The 20,512-nt window shown below is 39.9% G+C and overlaps 1 protein-coding gene and 1 long non-coding RNA gene across 2 annotated transcripts in view; one reads left to right on the forward strand and one right to left on the reverse strand.

Moving 5' to 3' along the window:
* The window catches only part of LOC146759772 (cytosolic carboxypeptidase 4-like), a 94,397-nt gene that overhangs the window by 49,360 nt on the left and 24,525 nt on the right, over nucleotides 1–20,512 (reverse strand). The window contains exons 2-4 of the mRNA XM_085509678.1: nucleotides 11,353–11,482; nucleotides 6,863–6,994; nucleotides 3,544–3,720 (exon numbers count right to left, since the gene is read on the reverse strand). Of these exons, the coding sequence (XP_085365804.1) occupies nucleotides 3,544–3,720; nucleotides 6,863–6,994; nucleotides 11,353–11,482 (439 nt within the window). The remainder of the gene's footprint in view (nucleotides 1–3,543; nucleotides 3,721–6,862; nucleotides 6,995–11,352; nucleotides 11,483–20,512) is intronic.
* Nucleotides 11,489–14,031, forward strand: LOC146759773 (uncharacterized). The gene is made up of 2 exons (XR_014932052.1): nucleotides 11,489–11,640; nucleotides 13,877–14,031. It is a non-coding gene; the product is annotated as an uncharacterized LOC146759773 (long non-coding RNA).

Below are 20,512 nucleotides of genomic sequence, written 5' to 3' on the forward strand. Positions count from 1 at the left end.
AATGTCACATCCTCGCTCACACGAAGATGGCTCACAGAACCTTCAGGGACATTCACTCTCACAATTTATCTGGGGTGAGTTTTGTAGAGATGGGGGCTTCTAATTGTTAGACAGGCCATGACTTTTGACAGTTACTCTGGCCAGGCTCCACCTGCCAATTGCTGCCGTTACATCAGGCACAATTTTACCTCTAATTTCTCCTACTGTAAATGACTGGAGAGAATGCAAGCAAAATCAAATCAAACCAACCAACCAACCAACAAAACAACATCAGTTTTTCCTCACCTCTAGCTTGCTTTACCAGTTCAGTGAATTGAGTAGTTGGACTCAAAAGAAGAAAAACTTTTCCAACATGAAGATGGGTTCTATGGAAGAGCGTTCCTGAAATTCCCCAAATCCTCCTTTCAAAGGTGTTTTGAACAACTATCAACAATTTCTTATGAACGTATGGCCACTCTGCTCGGTGCTGCTCTCCCTGATTCCATCATCTCTGCAAATGGATGGCTTTTCCCTCTCATCAAGTCGGATAATAAAAGTTGGGGCATTCAATTCCCCTCATTCAGAAGCATTAGACTGGACAGAATTAATTTTTTCTCTTGACTCTCCCAAAGACTTTCTTCAAAAAGGGATCCACGTCACCAGTAAAATCTCCTTCAAAGGGTACTGTCAAAATATCTGGAATAATTTAAAAACTCATTTGTTACTCCTTGTTGCGTGTATCCCTTTGAAGCAAGAAGCTGAAGTCTATTTACATCAGTACTTCATCTCCTCTACCAGGCACAACATGTCAAGGAAAATGCCTTTCCAACACCACATGTACTGAGAGAGCACGGAGCTGAGTTTTGAGATTTGCCATGTTTCTACTATATCTGTTTTGGAACGCAAATGTATACATGGCTCAAAATACATCAAACTCGTAGGATGGTGAATACAGTTAGTAATCTGAACATCCCAGTGCAGTACGTTACTACAGGCGTCTTAACTAGTCAGCCAAGAATCAAGAAGAATAAAGTGTAGTACAATAGGATATGGTAAAACAAAGAGCTATGCCAGTTTAAAAATGAATCACACTGAAGAAACTTAGGAGAATATCCATATGCGTCAGTGCAGATTTGATTCTTTTGGGCCAATATTTGCTCCCGATTGTACTGAATAGAGCTTTCTATGGCACAGCCTTATATTCAGTATTCTGCAAACCAAATAAGACAAGATGGCTCAACAAAATCCTGCAAAAGGAGGACAGTAATACAAACCTGGAGGGCAATAGGTCCAGTGAGGGAGTTAATACAGACTGCATTCACACTGGGAGAGAAATGATAGGCAGTTTCTGATTACTTTTTGATTGTGAGATTGTAAACTGGTAGAAGTAGGAAGGAGAATTCCTTGTTGAAATGGACTGCTTTGTTTTAGGCAGCTTTCAAATGGAGACACTGCTGTTCTAAGACTCAATTGGACAATCCAGACAAAATCAAAGAGAGTCAGGATTTTTTTTCCCCTTCTTTTCTTCTTCTTTATGTTGAATAAAACCTTAGATAAGATCAATAGTTTCTTTAGTTTTATGTTTCTCTTCCTTAAGGGTAGATGGCTTATTGCATTTCCATTGATCACACAGACAGGGAGATTCAACAGAGACAAGTCATCTTTTCTTTTGCTCTCATTTCTGCCCTCCCCCCATACCCATTTGAAATCAAATGACTTTTAATCGAGGCTGGGGTCACAACTGTTTCTCATTTACATATCACTAGTAACAAATTCATGCCTTATTTTTCACTCACTAAACTGCTTTAGAAATGAAAGTCACATTTCTATACATGATATGCCACACACCGTGCAATCGAAAAACTTTAGGAACTTCTTTTCTGGGCCTCTCTATCAGACAGGTTACCTCAGCCCTCCTACAACATTGCTCTGTGGTGAGAGGGGGCTTACCTGACAGCCCTGTGTATTTAATATTTAAGCTTCTTACAGTCTCTACAAAGCCTTCCTCTGTTTTTTCCTAAATCCTTTGCAAACTCCCTATCAGATATGTGCAACTTCAAGCACAAGAAGTTTGTATCTCAGTTTACAGTCAGCAAAGCAGCTACATTCACCATTATTTTCACCATTTTCAAGAAGGAAGAAAGTCAAAGATCAGGATCCAGAACTGCTACCAACACCATTAGAAGCCTGACCACCAGCTTACTGAGTGGTGGTGCACTTGGGAGAACGTTGCATAAAACATTTTAGATCTGCTGGCACAACTTATGCAAACTTGGGTTGAAAATACTGAAGGAAGTAGAGAACAAATCATTAGACACTGATATAACCTGATGTCCAACTGCTTTTAGATGTTACTCAGATTATCTAGGAAATGAGTTAAATTCTCCATGGAGATCACTAGGAGTTTTGCCACTGACATTAGTCAAGGTAGAATTTCTCCCCACTGTCTGAAGGAAATTTAAAACCCCACCACAACCTGTGGTACCTATTGCACCCCATCAGCACTTCTCAGAGTAGGGAGCACTAGGTGTAATGCTCAGGGCAGTTATATTCTCTTTCTTTAAACCATCTTCAGATATTTCTTCTGCCTTTTCTATCTAAGAAATGATGTGAGTATAGTAGAGCACTGTTAAAACAGTAGCTGAGTACTTGCTGGCCACATTCTATGGAATGTAAAAGGATTTACATAGAACTTGCAAAGAATAATTTGAACGTCTTATTAATTGTTATTTGTAACAATGGCTTTTTCCTTAAGGGTCTTTTCGGATCCTTAACCACATATTAATGCTGTATAGATAAGGATTGCTCCCTAGTGGGAGAAATAAGGTGGAGCACAGAATCCCTTCCATGGAAAGCAACAGGTTTGGGAAAGGAACAAAAAGAATTCACCAACTGAGCAAGTGGAGAATTATGTACAGCTAAATACAATTACCAGAGCTCAAACCATGTACTTAAAAAGTGCCAAGAGGCTCCTGTCTCTGATGCACTCAGCACAAGTACAGCCCTTCCCACAGTATCTGGAACATCATTTGGTAAGAAATTTAGCTCCATTTAGTTCACAGTTAAAGCTGTGGCTTCAGCTCATAGATGAGCTACCTTTGGCTGTCAGTAACAAACTCCAAGTGCAGAATTCTCAGTGCAGGCTCTTAAGTTTAGCCAAGCAAATGCCCAGATAGACTGCAACAGGAAGTGTACGACTCCTAATATTCATGTTAATTACCTCAGATCTACTGTGAATACCATTATAAAGACACAGTCTGTATCATCTCAAAAACACTCCTTCATTCAGCTCAATATTTTTGGCATTAGACTGGAATTTCTTTTTATTTCACTGTCAAATGAAACCTCGTAGCAAGGAACCTACTTCCCTGGCATGGAAGATTAAAAGTGAAGGATCGTGGAAGGATTTAACTGAGAAGAAACTCAGTAGAATGGCTACACTTATATTATAGAAGGAAGCTGGCAATACCAAACAGCATAAAAACAGCACTCTCTATTCTCCCAAGCTCATTAGACACACATTAGAAGGAGTGTGCCATGTAGTTCTTTGGAAGAGGTACTTACTTTGTAGAGACCATGGCTGCAGCCGCAGTACGTGCTCTCCATGGTGTAGCTCCTCAGCACACCCATTTCTTGCCATACCACCACCCGGGCTGTTGACTCGCGGGACTTTTCTACAAGGAAGCTGCAGCTGTTCATGACAAATGCAGGGGCCACTTTGTCCAGGATTTTAGGAAGAGTCTATAAGAAAGTATCAGCAATGAGAAAATGAATCAAACAGATGTACATGCATTTATATCACAAATACATCTACAAGAGGCCTATGCTGTTTAAAGCGCGTATCACCAAAGCTACCTGTAGAAACTGTCACTGTGATAGTTCCAGTTAGTGCCAAACTGGACTCATCTTCATCCCAAGTGAAATCTTCATATTCTAATGTTTTGTTGTGTTTGTTTGTTTTTTTGTCCCCAGTCACAGACAAAAATGCTGTAAGTACATTTGGTACATCCCATCCAAAATGATGTCTTTGCACATCCTATAGTTTTGGACTGCTGAAGTCACTTATGAAGCTTTATTTTTTAAGCTGCTTCAACATTAACTACATTTTCCTGTTCTGCCTAGAGGGCTGCAGTCATAGCTCAGCACACAATGTTTCCATTCTTTCCTTTCCAGCTCCTCCTCACAATTTGACAAGGGATTCAGCTATAGGAGGAATTTTGTTTGAACACAGCACACAGCAAAGAAGGGGAATGCATAATCCCACTGAAGGTCACAGATAATTATAGGAAAATAGAGCTTAGCATTTAACTATCTTGCATTGTGAAATAAACCAAACTATTCTCATCTGGGATCAAATGGTACATTGAATGCACTCTGTATAGAAAGCGGCAATAAAGAGTAAATATGAAAATTCAGTAAAATTACCTCTTAGCTCTGAGTGATTTTCTTATTCTAGAAATCATTTTTCTCAACAGCAGCCTATAAACACTGCTAATACACAGCGCTATCAAATATTTCTATCAGTGTGGATGCAACACTTCTTCATGCTAACTGTAAAAGTATATAGTAGATACCTTAACACTAGGTGTACTCGGTGTAGAAATTGGGCATTTACATACAAAAGCACATATGTGCATATAAACCTTTGTGCTTGCATCCCAGTACATGCCCAAAGACCATCCAGTGAAGAGCTTGTAAAATAAGAACGTTCATTATTTCTTTGATGACAGCTTTCTTAAACTTCTGAATGGAATGGAATCATACAGAAGGAGTTTCTGCTCATTGCTAATGGCATTGACCCTCAAATTTCATTCAGTTTGGGCAGTGAAAGCCAACCAGCTAATTTCACTTTCCAATAACAATCAGTGAAACTGATTGATTCTAAGCAATTCTAGTTCCACTCTGTTGAGCTTTACATCACAGTTCTGTACAGGACTGCTTGGTTTCATCAAAATTGAGAAAATAACATTTAATAGCTGGTCTTCTCTTAAAGGATGACTGACGCAGAAGATAAAATCTTTGGCCTAAACTGTTCTGCAATATCCACTGCAAACATCATAATCATACATACCTCTGTAATAAGAAAGTAAATGTTATTTTCAGCATATCCAATCTATAGCTATGAATGGACCCTACCAGTTCTGTAAGGTACAGACATAAAGATCTATAAGGTCCATTCATCAGCAGAAAAAAACCTTGTGAACAGATAACTGGAACAAAGTGAGAGATTACATTTCAAACCTGAGACCAGCATGAGCCTAACTCTTAAGTCAAGATCTACAGTGTGCTATTAAGAACTACAGCATTCCTTTTCCTGGGAGAATACCGAACAGAGGAATCTTTAAAATTGATTACTTGCTCTGAACTAAACATCCACTGCTTCTGAATTGCCCTCAAAGTACAATTTGCTGCAAAATATTATGATTCCGAGCAACACATCCAGGTTTTCCTGGAGCTGGGTTAAAAATAAAGCACAGTCACCCAAACAATTATAATCCTGAACACAATCATGAGATCCAGCTAAACTGCGTGTGAAGGTTCAGATAGTTTTCATTCTGTCCTTATCTGAAACAGCACACAGATTTTTGTAAATATATGCTATGAAGTACCATAATCAGATCTCTAATCCAGTTTAGTTTTTAAAACAATTGAAATTATATGCATAATCAGTCTTCTATATTTGATTAAATAAAAACGCTGGCAGGTAACAGTAATGTCTCTGTAGTCAGGACTCATTTAGAAGCATTATCAAATCTGAATTTAATATTCCTTTCATTTTACCAGCTTTCACTGGATTTCACACTAATAGTTCTTTCCCCTCTGCTTTTCTCATTAATTACCTTTCAATTGTATTTCTGGGAGGGTGAAAACGCATCTTTTCAAAGGATTCTTTTATGACAACACATTACTTTAACCATGCTCCCTGTCTCTCATACAGCTGGATTTAGCATGCACAAAAACGGGGGTGCTGCCCATGTCCATAAACCTCCGTTCCCATTTGGTCAGAATGGAATTAGGATTCTTTACTGAGGTCCCTTCAGAGATTACTGTCAAAGGGGCCTGGAATGGTGATTAAAAGGAGAAATCCTGAAGTTGGGTTTTCCAATGTCAATGCTACGCATGTCATCTGAGGCCAAGTATTAGGAAGTAACAATGCCTCTTTCTCCCACGAATCAAGGGCTACAGCAAAGGCTGTTCAAAAATCACAATTTTCTTGAGGTATTTTGCTCATGTTTTTGGGAAGTAAATACATGGAGAGCAGGATCGTCCCCAATTACTCATGGGAGGAAGGAGAGAAACTTCCCATATTTTGCAATCACAAAGCCTTTCATCTAGGCCACTGCAGATTCTTGGACACCCTTGGAGGCTTGCTCTTGGTTTCTTCATTGCAGATTCAAGACAGGCACCAGATGCTGAAAGCAGCATTTGAATTCTGTTTGTGTAACAGTGAACTATCCTCAGCCTTTTCAAGCCCACTGATTTCAAATACAACAAGCGATGTTCTGACTGTAAGCACCCTTCCTGCTTTTCCTTGTGAAACAAGTGTTTCCACGGGGACTTCTCGTGAGTTGAGGGTGAGAGAAGCACATGTATACTTGGAACTTATAAAACACAAAAATACAACATTTCTATTAGTCAGCGGCAGTGACAACAAAACAGCATCTTAATGAAATGAATTAGAGATCCACCTATTGACAATATTCTCGCAGATATCTGGTGCATGAAGATAGTAGGAATCATTTAAACTTTTCTGGATCTCTACTCCTCTGCTGCAAGACAAGTTTGCACCTACCAACAGAACTTGTGATCTGACCTCATCTTAAAGAGGGATGTAGGTGCACATATATGCCAACAACTGTAGAAAGGAACAAAGCAGACCTACCCTGTAGCCAACATCTTCTGTGATAACTGCTGTGTCGACCACGCAACCTGCTTGCCACAAGGTCTCTTTGATACTGCAACCATAGAGGAACACATTCTTTTTCTGGGAGTGTCCATGGTAGTCACAGAACACCTAGGGAGGAAAGAAAGGCAAAATCTGTAATACTGAAGTAAGCTTTGTGGTTCTTCACAACAGACACTATAAATACTAGAGGATTGTATGTGAGGAATTACACCTTTGTCAGTGCTCTTCAGACAAACTCAGAGCAGAGCTCTGGGCCAAGCCTATAATCAGTGTCAAACTTTGTTAGTCAGCCGTACCTCGTTTTACCTATTGGAACTGACATGATCTCATGAATCCAGTGTCAACACCGGTGCATTTCTGTCCACAGCAGAAATAAACATGACATCTGTGCAAGATTCCATGCCAACCGAGGAACCTGAGAGTTCATGGTAACTTATGATACAACGGAGCAATTTGTTGGGCTCCTCTGACTTCTCAACTCTAGCATTAGCCTCAGGAGATTTTAAAACTGCACCTTTTGCCAGCAATTAATCACCTTGGCTTCTTTAAACACAAAAACTGTGCTACACAATGTTTAGGAAAATGTAATTGTGCAGTTGTGTAAAAATGTATTGTATGTGGTCAGATACTTACATGAATTCCTGGACATAAAGCACGGGACATTATCTTTGTCAGACAAATAATCTGATTCCACACAACGTAATGTATCTATTTAATCCATCTCTCATGTCAGCTATCATATAAACTAGGTACAAGGTACATTCCAGGTTTTAATGGAAGTTTTGATTGCCTTCATAGGCACATATCAACTTTGATAAAAATGAAAATCACGATTTAATGACCCAAGAGGAAAATATTGACCCAAGTGTTAAATAATAATCAATCTCATTGCCCTCCGGAATATGAAGTCAATATAGACACTGCTGTTACATATATTCTCCATGTCTTTATCAGAAACATTCAGAAATCCAGCAGTGAAAAGACAAGGATTTCTAAAGAGAAGAAATTGGTTTGTTTTAAGGCAATATTCATTGCCGATTAGAAAGGAACATCGTGATATCATTTAAATAGTTTTCTGAGGCATCTATCAGAGACAAAGGGACAGGTGTCATAAGGTAGGGAAGCACTGTGGATCAATTAAAAAGATGAGGAAGAAAGATACATATTCTTATATAAACATAGACAGGAGGAGAGAAACAGATGGAATAGATCAACTTCTTCCACCAACTGTTAAGGCAAGTTTTACCCTAGTATGCTTGTTTAGTAGTTATACAGTAACTCAGTTTAGCTGCAGCCAGTCAGGAAGTTTAATTACCTAAGGAACTGAGCATTTAAATTCCTCCAGCTGCTCTGACAAGCTGCACGTTGATTGGAGATGCTAAGACACTCACACGCAGATTCATCCCACAAGTCCTAGTTAACAGGACTGCTATAGCCACAGAACATCCTGAGTTGGACAGGACCTGTAAAAGGATCACCCAGTCCAACACATGGGGCTTATGCAGTCCTACACTTCAAGCAACTGCCTGAAAAACAGGGAATTATCCCATAAAGCCCCCTTCTAAACAGCTGCATTTATTGGTTCTTTTAATGACAGGCATTTTTCCAGTTAGCGTTCCATCTATGCTTCCAGCAATACAGTCATAGATTAGTTTAACCACAGGTACCAACTAGAATTTACTCCTATGAATATCAAAGAAGGTTTTATAGCTGTGGTTCTATTTTGAGGCAGAGATCCCAGCTCAACCAGGTATCAATTACCTGCCAATTTACAGAATTACTAACATGCAAGATGCATATATTATTACCTAAAAGATTACTTATCAGAAACCACACAGGGATGATCAGCTGCTCAGATAGCTGTGCTGCCTGATAAGCAGGAGGTCCATAATTCTGCATCTCAAGAGTGAATCCTTAAGTGACAAGTCTGGAACAAGCCTTCCATATTAGTAAAGCATTGTAAAAGCCAGGCTCTGTAACACCACTATTTCATGCCATGGGATGAATCCATGACTGCAACCCACCTCCACAGCAGAGAAGTCAACACTACTGGAAATGTTTCCATTCCATTTGTGTATCATATATACCTACATTTTAATTAATTTTACTGAGCACTGCAGTTATTCTCAATGTTTATGACAAATCGTTTTGTTTTTGTTTTTACAATGCATTCTTCTGCTCTATTTTTATTCTACAGAGTAGCTCAAGCCTCACCACTCAGCCAAGACAAAACTGTATTTTATAGTTGCAGCACCCAATGAAGAACTTTCCTTGGGTTAAGCCTGGGCAACCACAAGGTAAACTTGAGACCTACCCACCCCTTTTTTCTCTCTATCCTTCTTGTACAGCTGTGATACCAACACACAGTCAAATTCCAAGTCTGGTGTTCACTGGGGTATGACTCAAGACACACATGCAAATTTTTATCTGTTTAAAGTAATGTGCCAGCACTGAGCACCACAAAGGTAAGGACTGCTTTCAAACTCAAAAACAATCCCCCTCATGACTCACAGAATCAGGAAGCTTTTAAAACAAAGGAAAAGCAAGACAGAAAATGGATGCAAATACTCTTTTTTTTCCTTAGTAGCTTCGTGAGAGGACCCAATCTCAGACTGCTGAGGTAGACACGTTTAGGATGCTTTGCTCACAAAAAGCTATGTACTTGCAGTCAGATTCTGTTTCCAACCTTGATAGAATATCTCAAAAAGCAAACACCGCTTTGTGTCTCCTGGTCCCTAACAGCATCTTCCTGTCCCCTCCAAAAGTAACTTGCTCTTTGCTGCAGCTTGATCCCTCTGTAAGAGCTACACTTTTCCTGTTGCATCCTGCAAGTGCACTGTCAACTGTAATTCACAAACTGCACATTTCCTCACCACGAATGCTCAAGGGGAAAAAGCAACATCTCTTTCCCCTTCAGTCCTAGCTGCTCCCAAGCTTAGCTCTCTGATACTCCCGCTGCTCTCAGTTGAAAAGAAACCACCCTCAGTGGAGAGTTGCAATACTACAGCGTATCCAGCCCCTTCTTTTACTAGGGTTTCCAAAACCAACAAGAGAAGCAAAAATAAATAAACAAATAAAGCACTTAGATGGCTGTTTTCTATGGCTGAAGTTACCAATTAAAATGGGTTTGGTTTGAAAGGCCGCTAACTTTAAAGTTATTTCCTTTTCACTTTCAAGAAGCTTTCCTTTCCTTTGAAGAAACTGCTTGCGCATCCCCAAGATAAATTAAACTAATTCACTCCACAGAAGTCATTTGGCTATCAGTGAAATTGCCTTCATGGCATCTTGGCAGTGAGTGCAGGGCAGAAGAAATCCAGCTTCTTCTGGAGTTGGGAAAAGACATTTGCGAGCATGTATAAACCAAAATCAATGTACTCTTCAAAGGCAAAGAAAAAATCAGTTTACCACGTCTGACATACTGCCTGTGAGTGAGAGACATGATACGATCAATAGTCTTACTTCACTCAGCAAGATGAAAACTTCCACTGGGCGCATGTTCAACTTCATGCATCTGGATGTGACAGGGATGGTTATGATAAATTTAAATTAAAAAGGCCCAATACGATTAGCACAATAAAACAAAACTGATCAGATGTAGCTCAAAACCCAAAGAAAATGTAGGTGGAATAAACTCTCAGATACAAGCTGAACTTCCAGTAGATTCCTTGGAGTGCAGAGCTCGATGTCAGGGCTGTCATTTAGGCCAAAAATAGCATATTTCCACAAATATTCACTTAAAGAAACTCACAGACATTTTCACCTTGTCTGAGGATTTTCTCATCAAGACCAGAGTGAACAGTGCATCTTAGGACATTTCCTGCCTAACTGGGGCTATAAGAAGCCAACTTGCTGTTCCATCCACTTCCATTCTGTTCATCAACATTTGAAACCATCAGTGTTTTTTTTTTATCCTGAGGTCTCAGAACTATTCATTCTGTTGGGCATCAAGACCGAACAGATGGGGACAGATCCCAGACATATGCCAGTAGTATCACCCCTCATGAACTTCCGGTAGTTCCCCCAAAAAGTCATTTTCTTCTCACTGAAGCAGCAGAAAAGTTCAACCATTTTGAAAGCTAACTTGTGTTTCTCTGATTGCACAGATTGCTCCAGTTTGGGCTTTTGCATGATCCATTCAGACTATGTCTTCACAGAATTTCTCCTGTCATTGCCAGAAAGATAACAATAACTTACTAACAATATCTAGTTTAGCTGAAGTACTTTGAGGATACTAAGGAGCTGTAAGGAATTTGTATTCACTCTGCAGGTGCACGAAGACTCTGAAGTTTGGAGTTGGTTAGAAGATTCAGTAGATAACCCAAGACTTTCAAAAACACCCCACAATGATGAAAGTATAGCGGTATAGTATGCTTTCCACATCTCTAACCATAAAACAGGGCTGTTGACACAACTGCAATAATCCATCTGCGTGCAATAACCCATAGAAGATACAGGGAGTTACTCACCACAGGGGCCCGGTTGATGCTGCGCAGATAATACAGAAGACCTTTGGTGTGGTAAATTGTTGGATGGAGCTGAGAACTGGGAGTCAGCCACTGCCTGTTCAGATCATCTCCACTCAAGGAACAACGGTGGCTGAAATCACAAAGCAACACATCACAAACAAAAGTTGATTCCAAAGAGTTCCTGATTCTGGCAAGACCTGGCACAAAGATGGGGAATGCCAATTAAAACACAGATCAAAGACTTTTAACACTGGGTTGGAATGAATCAACAGTCGGTACATTTCAGAGGTGCGTACCACCATGCAGATTTTATCATCCCCTTTCCTTCCAGAATTCAGACAGTTACAGCCCTGAAAATAAATGCAGATTTTCCTTTACTTAAGTACATACACAATCAGGACCACTTACAAACAAAATTACCTTCGGAAACGCTCTAAATTCTGCGCTATCTACAAAACTCACCCAGCTTACGTGCACAGCAAAGGCTTCTCAAAACCTCCACAGCAAATAAGTACATCCAACTCCTACTCATTCTAATTGAAGACAGGTGCTTGAATCTCTTCGACCAGCCTGAAATATGTATGCACTTAAATGAGATGAGCTGGATATCTCATTTAAGCTCCTCCGCTCATGAGAAATGTAGCTATCTGAAGCACATCAAGAAGATCTTGATGCATGCTACATCATTATGTGGAACAATTACCTAGATTCACTGCAAAGACTGGATAAAAAGCTAAATAAGGATCCTAGATTTGCACTGAGAAAGTGTTTTCATTAGTTGGATTGAAAATATTCTGCTCCTGACTCAGTGATCAGTGAAAAAATCTGCAGGATATTTGATTGTAAGGAGCAGCACATCATTGTACAATTTTGCAGAATCTGACTAATTTCCCTCATTAGTGATTGTGTGCACTGCAGAGCCTAATTATTGTAAGTACTGGACAAATTTCTAGCTACAGAGTTACATCCAGCTTTGCTGTTCCAGCCTCCTAGTCACAGAATAAGTACAGATGTATTCCTGGGGACACAATCTGGCGGTCTGAAGATAGAATCTCGCATTGCAACTGGGGTGCATTGCATCCAGCGTTATCAGTGAGCCTTGCAAATAATGCTTGCAGAAAAAAGGTCTTAAGGCTGGAATACTTCAAAAAATACTAGATACAATGGAGAACTGGTTAAGAAAGGAAAACAAAGAAACAATAAAATCCACTAAAAATGTCATACGTTTCTAATGGAGAAAAACAAGGTCTCTGATGCCATCTTGGGGTTTCTGGCAACATCACAAGACTCATTCTGACTTTACTCTAGTTTCAGTGTTACCTGAATTCCCTTTTTTCCTCATAACCCACAGCTGCTACATTGCTCATTCTGAAAGCTGAAAAATATTGCCAGTAACAAAAGCATGAGAAGTCACTGAATGCTTCTACCAAATATTCTATGTAAAAACATGACCGTTTCTGTTATGTTTCTTAATAGCCCTTCAGGCAAAGTTACCTGCAGGCTCACCTTTCCTGACCTGCAAGAGAACAGATGCTCAGCTGAGATTTACAAGTGTATTTCTGCCAAGAACTTGTGTGCATACACAGTTTCCTTCCAGCAGGCGTAACTCCATTCTAAAAGTCACTAAACAAAAAGCCAGTTTGTAAATATATATATAAATTATTCTTCTTTCTGAACACAAGAAGAAATTAGATGTTCTCTTAGAAAAGGAGGCAAGAAAAACTAATCGATCCTGTTGCATTGCAGTGTTTCTCATTGCAGCATTAGATTCTGCTATGGACTGTGGTCTGGAATGTAGGGCTGGTTCACAAGCACATCTTGTACACAGCATGCTGACATGTTCATAGGTCACAGTACCCTCACTCTTCAGTCTTTACTCTGCCCATGTTGCAATTTACCAATTCCATCATTCTGATACAAAAGGAGGTTCTTCCTAGAGGAGACTCTATGACAGTTCAATTGCCCCATGACATTCACAGGCTAATTTATAATGGAAGGAAGGTAAAATCTCACCAAGAAGGCAAGAACTGGGAGGCAGAGTTCAGTTTTGTCCTCCAGTGATTAGTATCTTCGCTCATTCGAATGACCTTTAGATATTAGCCCTCTGCCTGGCAGCCTGTAGCCATAGCTCTGAAGGAGATGCAGAACTTTAATTAAATTATGAGACACTGATTTTTCCAACCTCGCTCACTCCCTCTGACCATACTGTTATAGGCTGTTTATTTTTGGAGATCCCCACCAGCTCTGTTCCCTTGCTCCTTTCCTCCTTCTCTTCCTCTCCTAATAGCGATGACATTCGCAGATAATGGTTTTGTCCGTTATGCTCTGCATCCAAGGGTGAAGGTAAAATATTAAGCTGATCTCAAGTGCTGATAGCAAATAAAGAGACTGGAAAGCTGAGACTGGCTTTCTACATTTGGCAAGATTTAATGAAATTCACTTCTCAAACCAAAGGCATTTCTCACAACGTAGTTCCAAGCTACTGTATTTGCTTTAAGTGCTTTATGTCTTCTCTCCTTTGCAGCATTAGTGAGACTACGTGACAGCCTGGATGGGACTCCCAGCAGCTCAAACCAAGTGATGAAAATGTTTGCCACAAGGAATTCCAATAGAGTAAAGGAAACCCCACCTCTACCTCTAAACAGATTACCCGTAATTAAATTGTATTTCTCTTGCTCACAAGTCTGATGCTTTGGATTGAACTTCTGTTATAGCTCTACCTCCTTTTCTACCTTTAAACAGTTCTTTGACGGGGGTCAGCATGTGGGACAGCTGTTAGCTGCCTCCTGGGGTACTGCTTGACTACCAGAGCACAGAAAAAAGGAAACTATTTGCTCCTTTGTTCTACATAAGAACTGAAGTGGCTCCATTAAACGTTCGGCCACAACCTTTGAGATACACGATCCATTAGTGCTACTGTAGAAAGGATCAGTTCCACAATTTGAAGTAGTTTGTGCAAATATCACACATCTCTCCCACCAATCAAGACCAAACACTTTTGACCTTCTCCTCCAAGCAGACTCTGGGGCTGTAACGTTTCTGTAAGTAGTTCTAGAATAACTCAGGAAAAGCCACAGAGCTGGTAGAAGATGGGACCCTCAAAGCATAACTAAGGTGTTCTAAAAACGTACGTAGCCAGAAAACACTGCCACAGTGATCCACAGCAAAGCACCCAGCACTCACAACTGTCTGAGGAAAGAAACGCTTGGGTTGTCTGCCTTTCAGATATACTAGTGCCATGCAGCCCTGGAAAATGAACAGAAAGTAGTCAAGCCCACACCCTGAAGCAAAGATTTGATGGAACACGCTCAGCTCTCCTGTGACTGGCTGTGAGCAAAGAAAACTCAACCACAGGTGAATTTGTTGATGACTGTTGGTTTCAAATATCAGTACACATCATCAGTAATACTCCTGCACCTCTGCAAGCCGCACCTCTAAAGATGTATAAAGGCAGGTAGTCATTCTGAACTGCAAATGGGAGAACTACTCTAAAAAAGCCAGATCCTTAACATCTCAAATTGATACACCACAGTCATAAAGATGAGGTTGAGTTTTCTCTTCTGAATACACAGGCAGTAAATGCACTTCTAAGAGAAGCATTAGACCTTGCTCTGAAGGCAGGGACACCTCACAGAGAGTTAATGAGAAAGAGGTTAAGTTGCTAAAGCACGGACCTATTCAGTTAAAAACAGAATGATATTTTAAGTCTGTTTGCAATTTTAAGACCTTGCTTTTAATCTTGTACCTCGAAGTCTGACATCAAGTTTTAATGAAGATTCATCCTCTTTTTTTCTCTCACCCTTAGGTCTGCTTGGTTTAAGAGCAAAGCAAAAGATCCCTGAGCGCCTCAGCTTCCAACTGTACTGAATTCTGAAATGTCTTTGGACTGGGAGACATGAAGTAGTCCTAACCCAAGGCTGATATTGTCAACAGAACCCTTCAGTTGGCTGCTGTAAGACTGGTTCGATGCCCTGCATGGAAAGAAAAATGAGAGGGGAAAAAGAGAGAAGGGAACACATGGGGAGGAGAGGGGAAAAAAGAAAACAAACACCAAAAAACAAAACAAAACAAAACAAAAAAAAAACCACTAAAACAAAAGGGAAAAGGAAATATGAAATAAAGACGGGGGGGGATAAATGTAATGCACAAGATATTAGACCAGGAAGAAAGCGAGAAGTGGAAAGAGAGGAAAGTCACTTTTTAAAGAAAAGATGTTGCTGTGCTTGGAAGATAAAATGATTCAAAATCTCCTGTCCATTACAGATAAATGGAAAGACAGGGCCCATCATATCAAATGAATGATGTCAGGACTGATAATAACAGCACCTGGGGCACAGTGAACTATGAAATCTAAAGGGATGCATTGTGTTTGATATGTAGAGAGCAACATCACCATTCACTGTGCATCTTAAAAGCAGACAGCAGTACCAGCACAGGATAAGAATATCTATAAAGGAAAGTAGGCACAAGTAAACATCAGGATGCCGTTGAACAGCATGTGGCAGCCTCAGACAGACACAGCATGCTGGACTTATAAATAACTACTGCTTACCCAGGATGGAAGCAAGAGGAATATTTGCATTAAGGTGTTTTGGTCTTGCAATTAAGAAAGCTCAGATCAACCTGAGATGTGAGTACATGTGGAGAGGGCAGGTGGAATCGTGAATTTTCTTGATTGTTAACCTTTTCAGAGAACAAGGCAGTGATGTTGGAAAGCAGCAGAACCAGTAAAGCCCTCCCTCATAATTAAAAGGAAGATGTGACAGAAATAGAATTATTTTTTTACAGCCTGAAGTCCATGCGCTGGAACTGACTACATTCACCATACATTTATTCCATGGAGATGCTCATCCAATGCCATCTAGTCGTTGCATTACAGCATTGCCCTGCGATGTCTATGGTCATTCTAGAAACAGGAAGCCCCCACAACAACAGCAATATTGGAGGCTTTAAACTGTGTGCAATCCAATGAAACACCAGCTTATGGCAACTAACAGTCTTCCATTTTCTGAAATATCTGCCTTAATTGCATTAGAGAAATGTTGAAGTACTGAGTACTGCTTCGTAGAGCTCTTCATATAATCCATTTCATTTTATAGCAGATAAATATACAGATAAGCACTACAGGACTCTACAGCTGGAATCAAAGATGGGGAAAAAGAGGGCAAGGTGTTTTCCTACTGTGCTCTGGGCTGCATCATTAATTTCATAGTGAAACTTCTTTCCCATCATTTAAGTGAGCTGCTTAAAGTTCCCTCTGGGATACCTCACTTGGGCATCTTGGCAAGCCACGGGGTTTCACTGAAGAAATGTGATCCCTTCCCCATTTACTTCAAGAAACAAAGGGGGCAATGTTCTTTCTTTGTTCAGGGATTGAAGTTACCAGATTTTCATTTGTTCACAGTGAAATATAGGTGAATATCTGCAAGGCATATATACAGGCACCAATGACCAAAGCAGTTTCCATCCACATTACTGCAGCTAACAATTCACTACTGATCATAGCTTATCTCTTAGATGACACTCGTACTATCTGGCTGCCAACCAACTGAACAAGGCCACTGGAAAGATCCTGACCACTTTAGACCACTGCTGCTCAAAGACTTTTCCATTTCAGCACAGATTAATGAATCCATGATGTGTTGTACTTCCTCTTGAGCAAATGGTGTTCTAAAGCACCACTCCATCAGCTTCTTCTTGCCTACCCACATCAGAGCATTGATGCTAATTAGCATAACGAGCCTTCAGAGTTTCACCTTCTACATCTGACTGATTTTTTTTACAGTGGACAATTCTTCCTTCCCAAGATAAATGATTTAGTCTGTGCTTTCTCCTTTTGGTCCGTGTAACTGTGTCTCTGTCCTTGTTCTGATAGGAGAGTTCCTTTTCTCTCAGCGGACACATTTCATTAAGCCGCACTTTGTCACAAACCAGTTAGACACAGAATGAGATCTGCATAATTCCCAGCTAACACTGTCAATGTCATAATCAAATGAGACAAGAAGTTCACATGACCTACTGAAAAGGTGAGTTAACAGCCTTATCACAGCTAAACTACCTCCTCAGTTCCACATGAAAGGACGCTCATCAGATTTCTACTATTTTAGCTGCAACAACAGTAACTATCAAATATGAGAACAAATTCACCTGCAGTTGGTGACACTTTGCACTGTCATTTATGAGGAAAATGCAAGTTATGATGATCTGTACTGTTTTGTGGAGGAGTAAATAAGGATTCAGGAAGCACCTAAAAACTGAAAGTTTCTTGACACCTACCATGAGATTGAGTCATCTTTAGACCCTTTTTGCAACAACTTCAAATACTTTCTCACTGGTAAGAAAGCCCAAAACAGAATTTTTAGTCACTAGTTCTGACTGGAAAAAGTAATTTTCAACTCAAGATTTTTCTTTTAACAAGTACCTGCTTCCTGCTGGAAATCATAGCTTTTCCTCAGCTCATTCTCTTCAAAACTTGGAGTTTTCCATCAAAACTTCAAATTGGCCAGTTCAGAATGTTAAACTGTTTAAGAGATGCCCTCAGCATATGGCAGAATATGTGCACTTAAGGATTCTAAGGTACTCATTCTTCTCTGCCAAAGCGCCTCTTTGTCTGGGCCACGTGTCCTACAACACAACTTAAAGCGCTGACAACACTAATTCAGTAAGATGCACAAATTAAGATGCAGCAGGGGAGGCAGGTGAAGCCAGGACAACGGGACAGCCAAGCAACTCCCAAATGGCACTGCAATGACATTTCCAAATGGAAATGATGTTTTTAAATGGGAAGATTTGGCTCCAATTTTGACTATTACTCATTGAAAAGCTTAAGTTTACCATGGGGAGAAAACAGTTCTTTAAGACAGCCTCATCCTCCTACAAACTCTTTCAGCAGATCCTAATTTTGCAGGCACAAATATTGAAAAGTGAAGACACTCATGCAACAAGGTAGCAAATCAGTGAAAAATTAAGACCAGAACCAGAGGTTTCAAGACAAAGGACTGAATAACTAACATTTTACTTTTGAAGTAATGTCCTTCAGCCTGCTTCTAAGTCTTGCATTGTTCACTTTCTTAATTTAAATATGGTTTACATTCATATACCTGAAGAAAGGTTCTTAACTGACTTAAGCTAATTGCTCACATATGGATTGCATTAATTGAGTTGATTTAAATATCGGGTAGTTATATCAGTGCAATCTCCATATACAAATGAACACTAAGAAATACATTTTCCAGATGACTGTTCTAAAATTTAAACCCAACTAAGTGACACATAAGAGCAAAGTGTGGCATCATAGATCAATAATAAGAACTACAAGCAGAGCCTTGCGTAGAGGCCAAGAATAAAAAATAAATAGAATGTGCAGAGATACCTTCAGATCTGTTCAATTTTCCTAGGATCCTTATGCAGCCCCATAGTCCAGTAGGTAGCACTCATTCCTACAGGCAAGAGCGAACTGAAGATGTTAATTAGAATGGGAGGAAAAGACCTCAGAACAGATGCTACGAATCAGAAATATTCTGCTAATAAGTTACAGAATAATTGGAGTAATCCAAAAACATTGTCAGTGAGTGCTGAAGAACCGTTGCACTTTTGTTTTAGTAATGAGAGTAATGAAACAAACACTGCACAAGGACTGTGGTCCAAGATATTATGATACAGTTCCCTTCTGGACCATCACTAACATCATCCTGGTCTAATCATGTTCAGCATCATCTAAAAGGTTTTGTCCAGCTTGTAACATCCTGCTTCCTGCTAGTCATTGATCAGGACATTGTGCGCCTACCTCAGAAGACAAACCAATTTTGGAAACCTAGAGTCCCTTTTCAGTTTGGGGCCTGCAAAGATCTGTGTATCAGACTTGTTTCAGCAAACTGACAGCAGCACGAGCAGAGATCTCAGTACATGAGACTGTGATGTGATTTATGCTGGAACTGACTGCAGGTTGACATATATGAAGACATACTATACTTCCTCCGTCAGTAAATTAGAGTACTGACAAAGCACCATTACCAGAAATATGCTGAGCGGTAGCTTATGAAATAACACAAACCCAAGAACACAGTTTGTCAACCACCCTCTCCATGGCAGGCACAGTTAAAGAAAGTAACACTAGACTTTGCTAATCACTCACATTGGAGGAGCTTTCCCTTCTTTCTTCCTACTTTTCTCCCTTTCTTTTTACAGTCACGCCTTAAAACCAATATGATTGTGATCATATTGCTACTGATGCCTACAGCTCCACTGGAAATGCCCGCTATAACAGGATATATACACTGTTGTGTGACGATGCCTACTAACTTCACAGGCTACTTGCATGACAAATACAATCTCCCCGCAATGAAGTAATAATTCCTCACAGGTTACTCAGCAATCATATACATGAATGCAAGCTTTTCCCCTTTCTGAACACAGAATTTCCAGCTCTGCCTGCCTAGTCCACTGAACAGTCACGAATTCCTATGAAACAATTTGATTTCTTTGCAATAAGTGTTCCTTTCTGTAGAGATAAGCAATAGTTACAGATCAGGTCTGTTTGCAATACAGTTTCCATGTCAAAATAGGAAAAAAAGCCAGAGCAAAACACTGAAAAAACAACAAAAGACTTATTTTCAAGTTATGCATTCCACCTGACTCTGAAGGGAAATGCATGTCTTCTATTGAACTAGACACGCATTCCATGCATCCTCAGAGATCAGGCAACCGCTGCTCTACCATCACTAGAAAAGCATCTGAGGGACTGATCTGTCACTGAGCAGAGTGAGCAGGCACAGATAAGTAAATCAGTTTGGGGTTATATCTGCAGATGCACTAAGTTGTTTTATTTACTTTCCCCCTATGCTTATGCACTACATGACTTCAAAGCTCAACTGAATGCTAATTCTGATACGAAAAGATGCACTAAAACAAATTGCACTTACGTAACTGCTCATCCAAGCACAGTGTCTCTGGGCACTGCACAACAGTAAAGTTAAACGAAGCATTCAATACCCACTTATTAAAATAAAGTATTCACTGGAGAAACCTGATGGGCTTGTAAATGTCTGCAAAACATTCAGGAAAAAAAAAAATAATTAAAATATCCATATAAAATGCAGTAACTGATAAAATCGCTATAAAACAAAACAAAACAGACCCAATTCTCCAGGGAAACTCACAT

This window comes from Coturnix japonica, chromosome 9, assembly GCF_054131305.1.
Source record: "Coturnix japonica strain WE chromosome 9, WE-NBRP24, whole genome shotgun sequence".
Taxonomy (NCBI): Eukaryota; Metazoa; Chordata; class Aves; order Galliformes; family Phasianidae; genus Coturnix; species Coturnix japonica.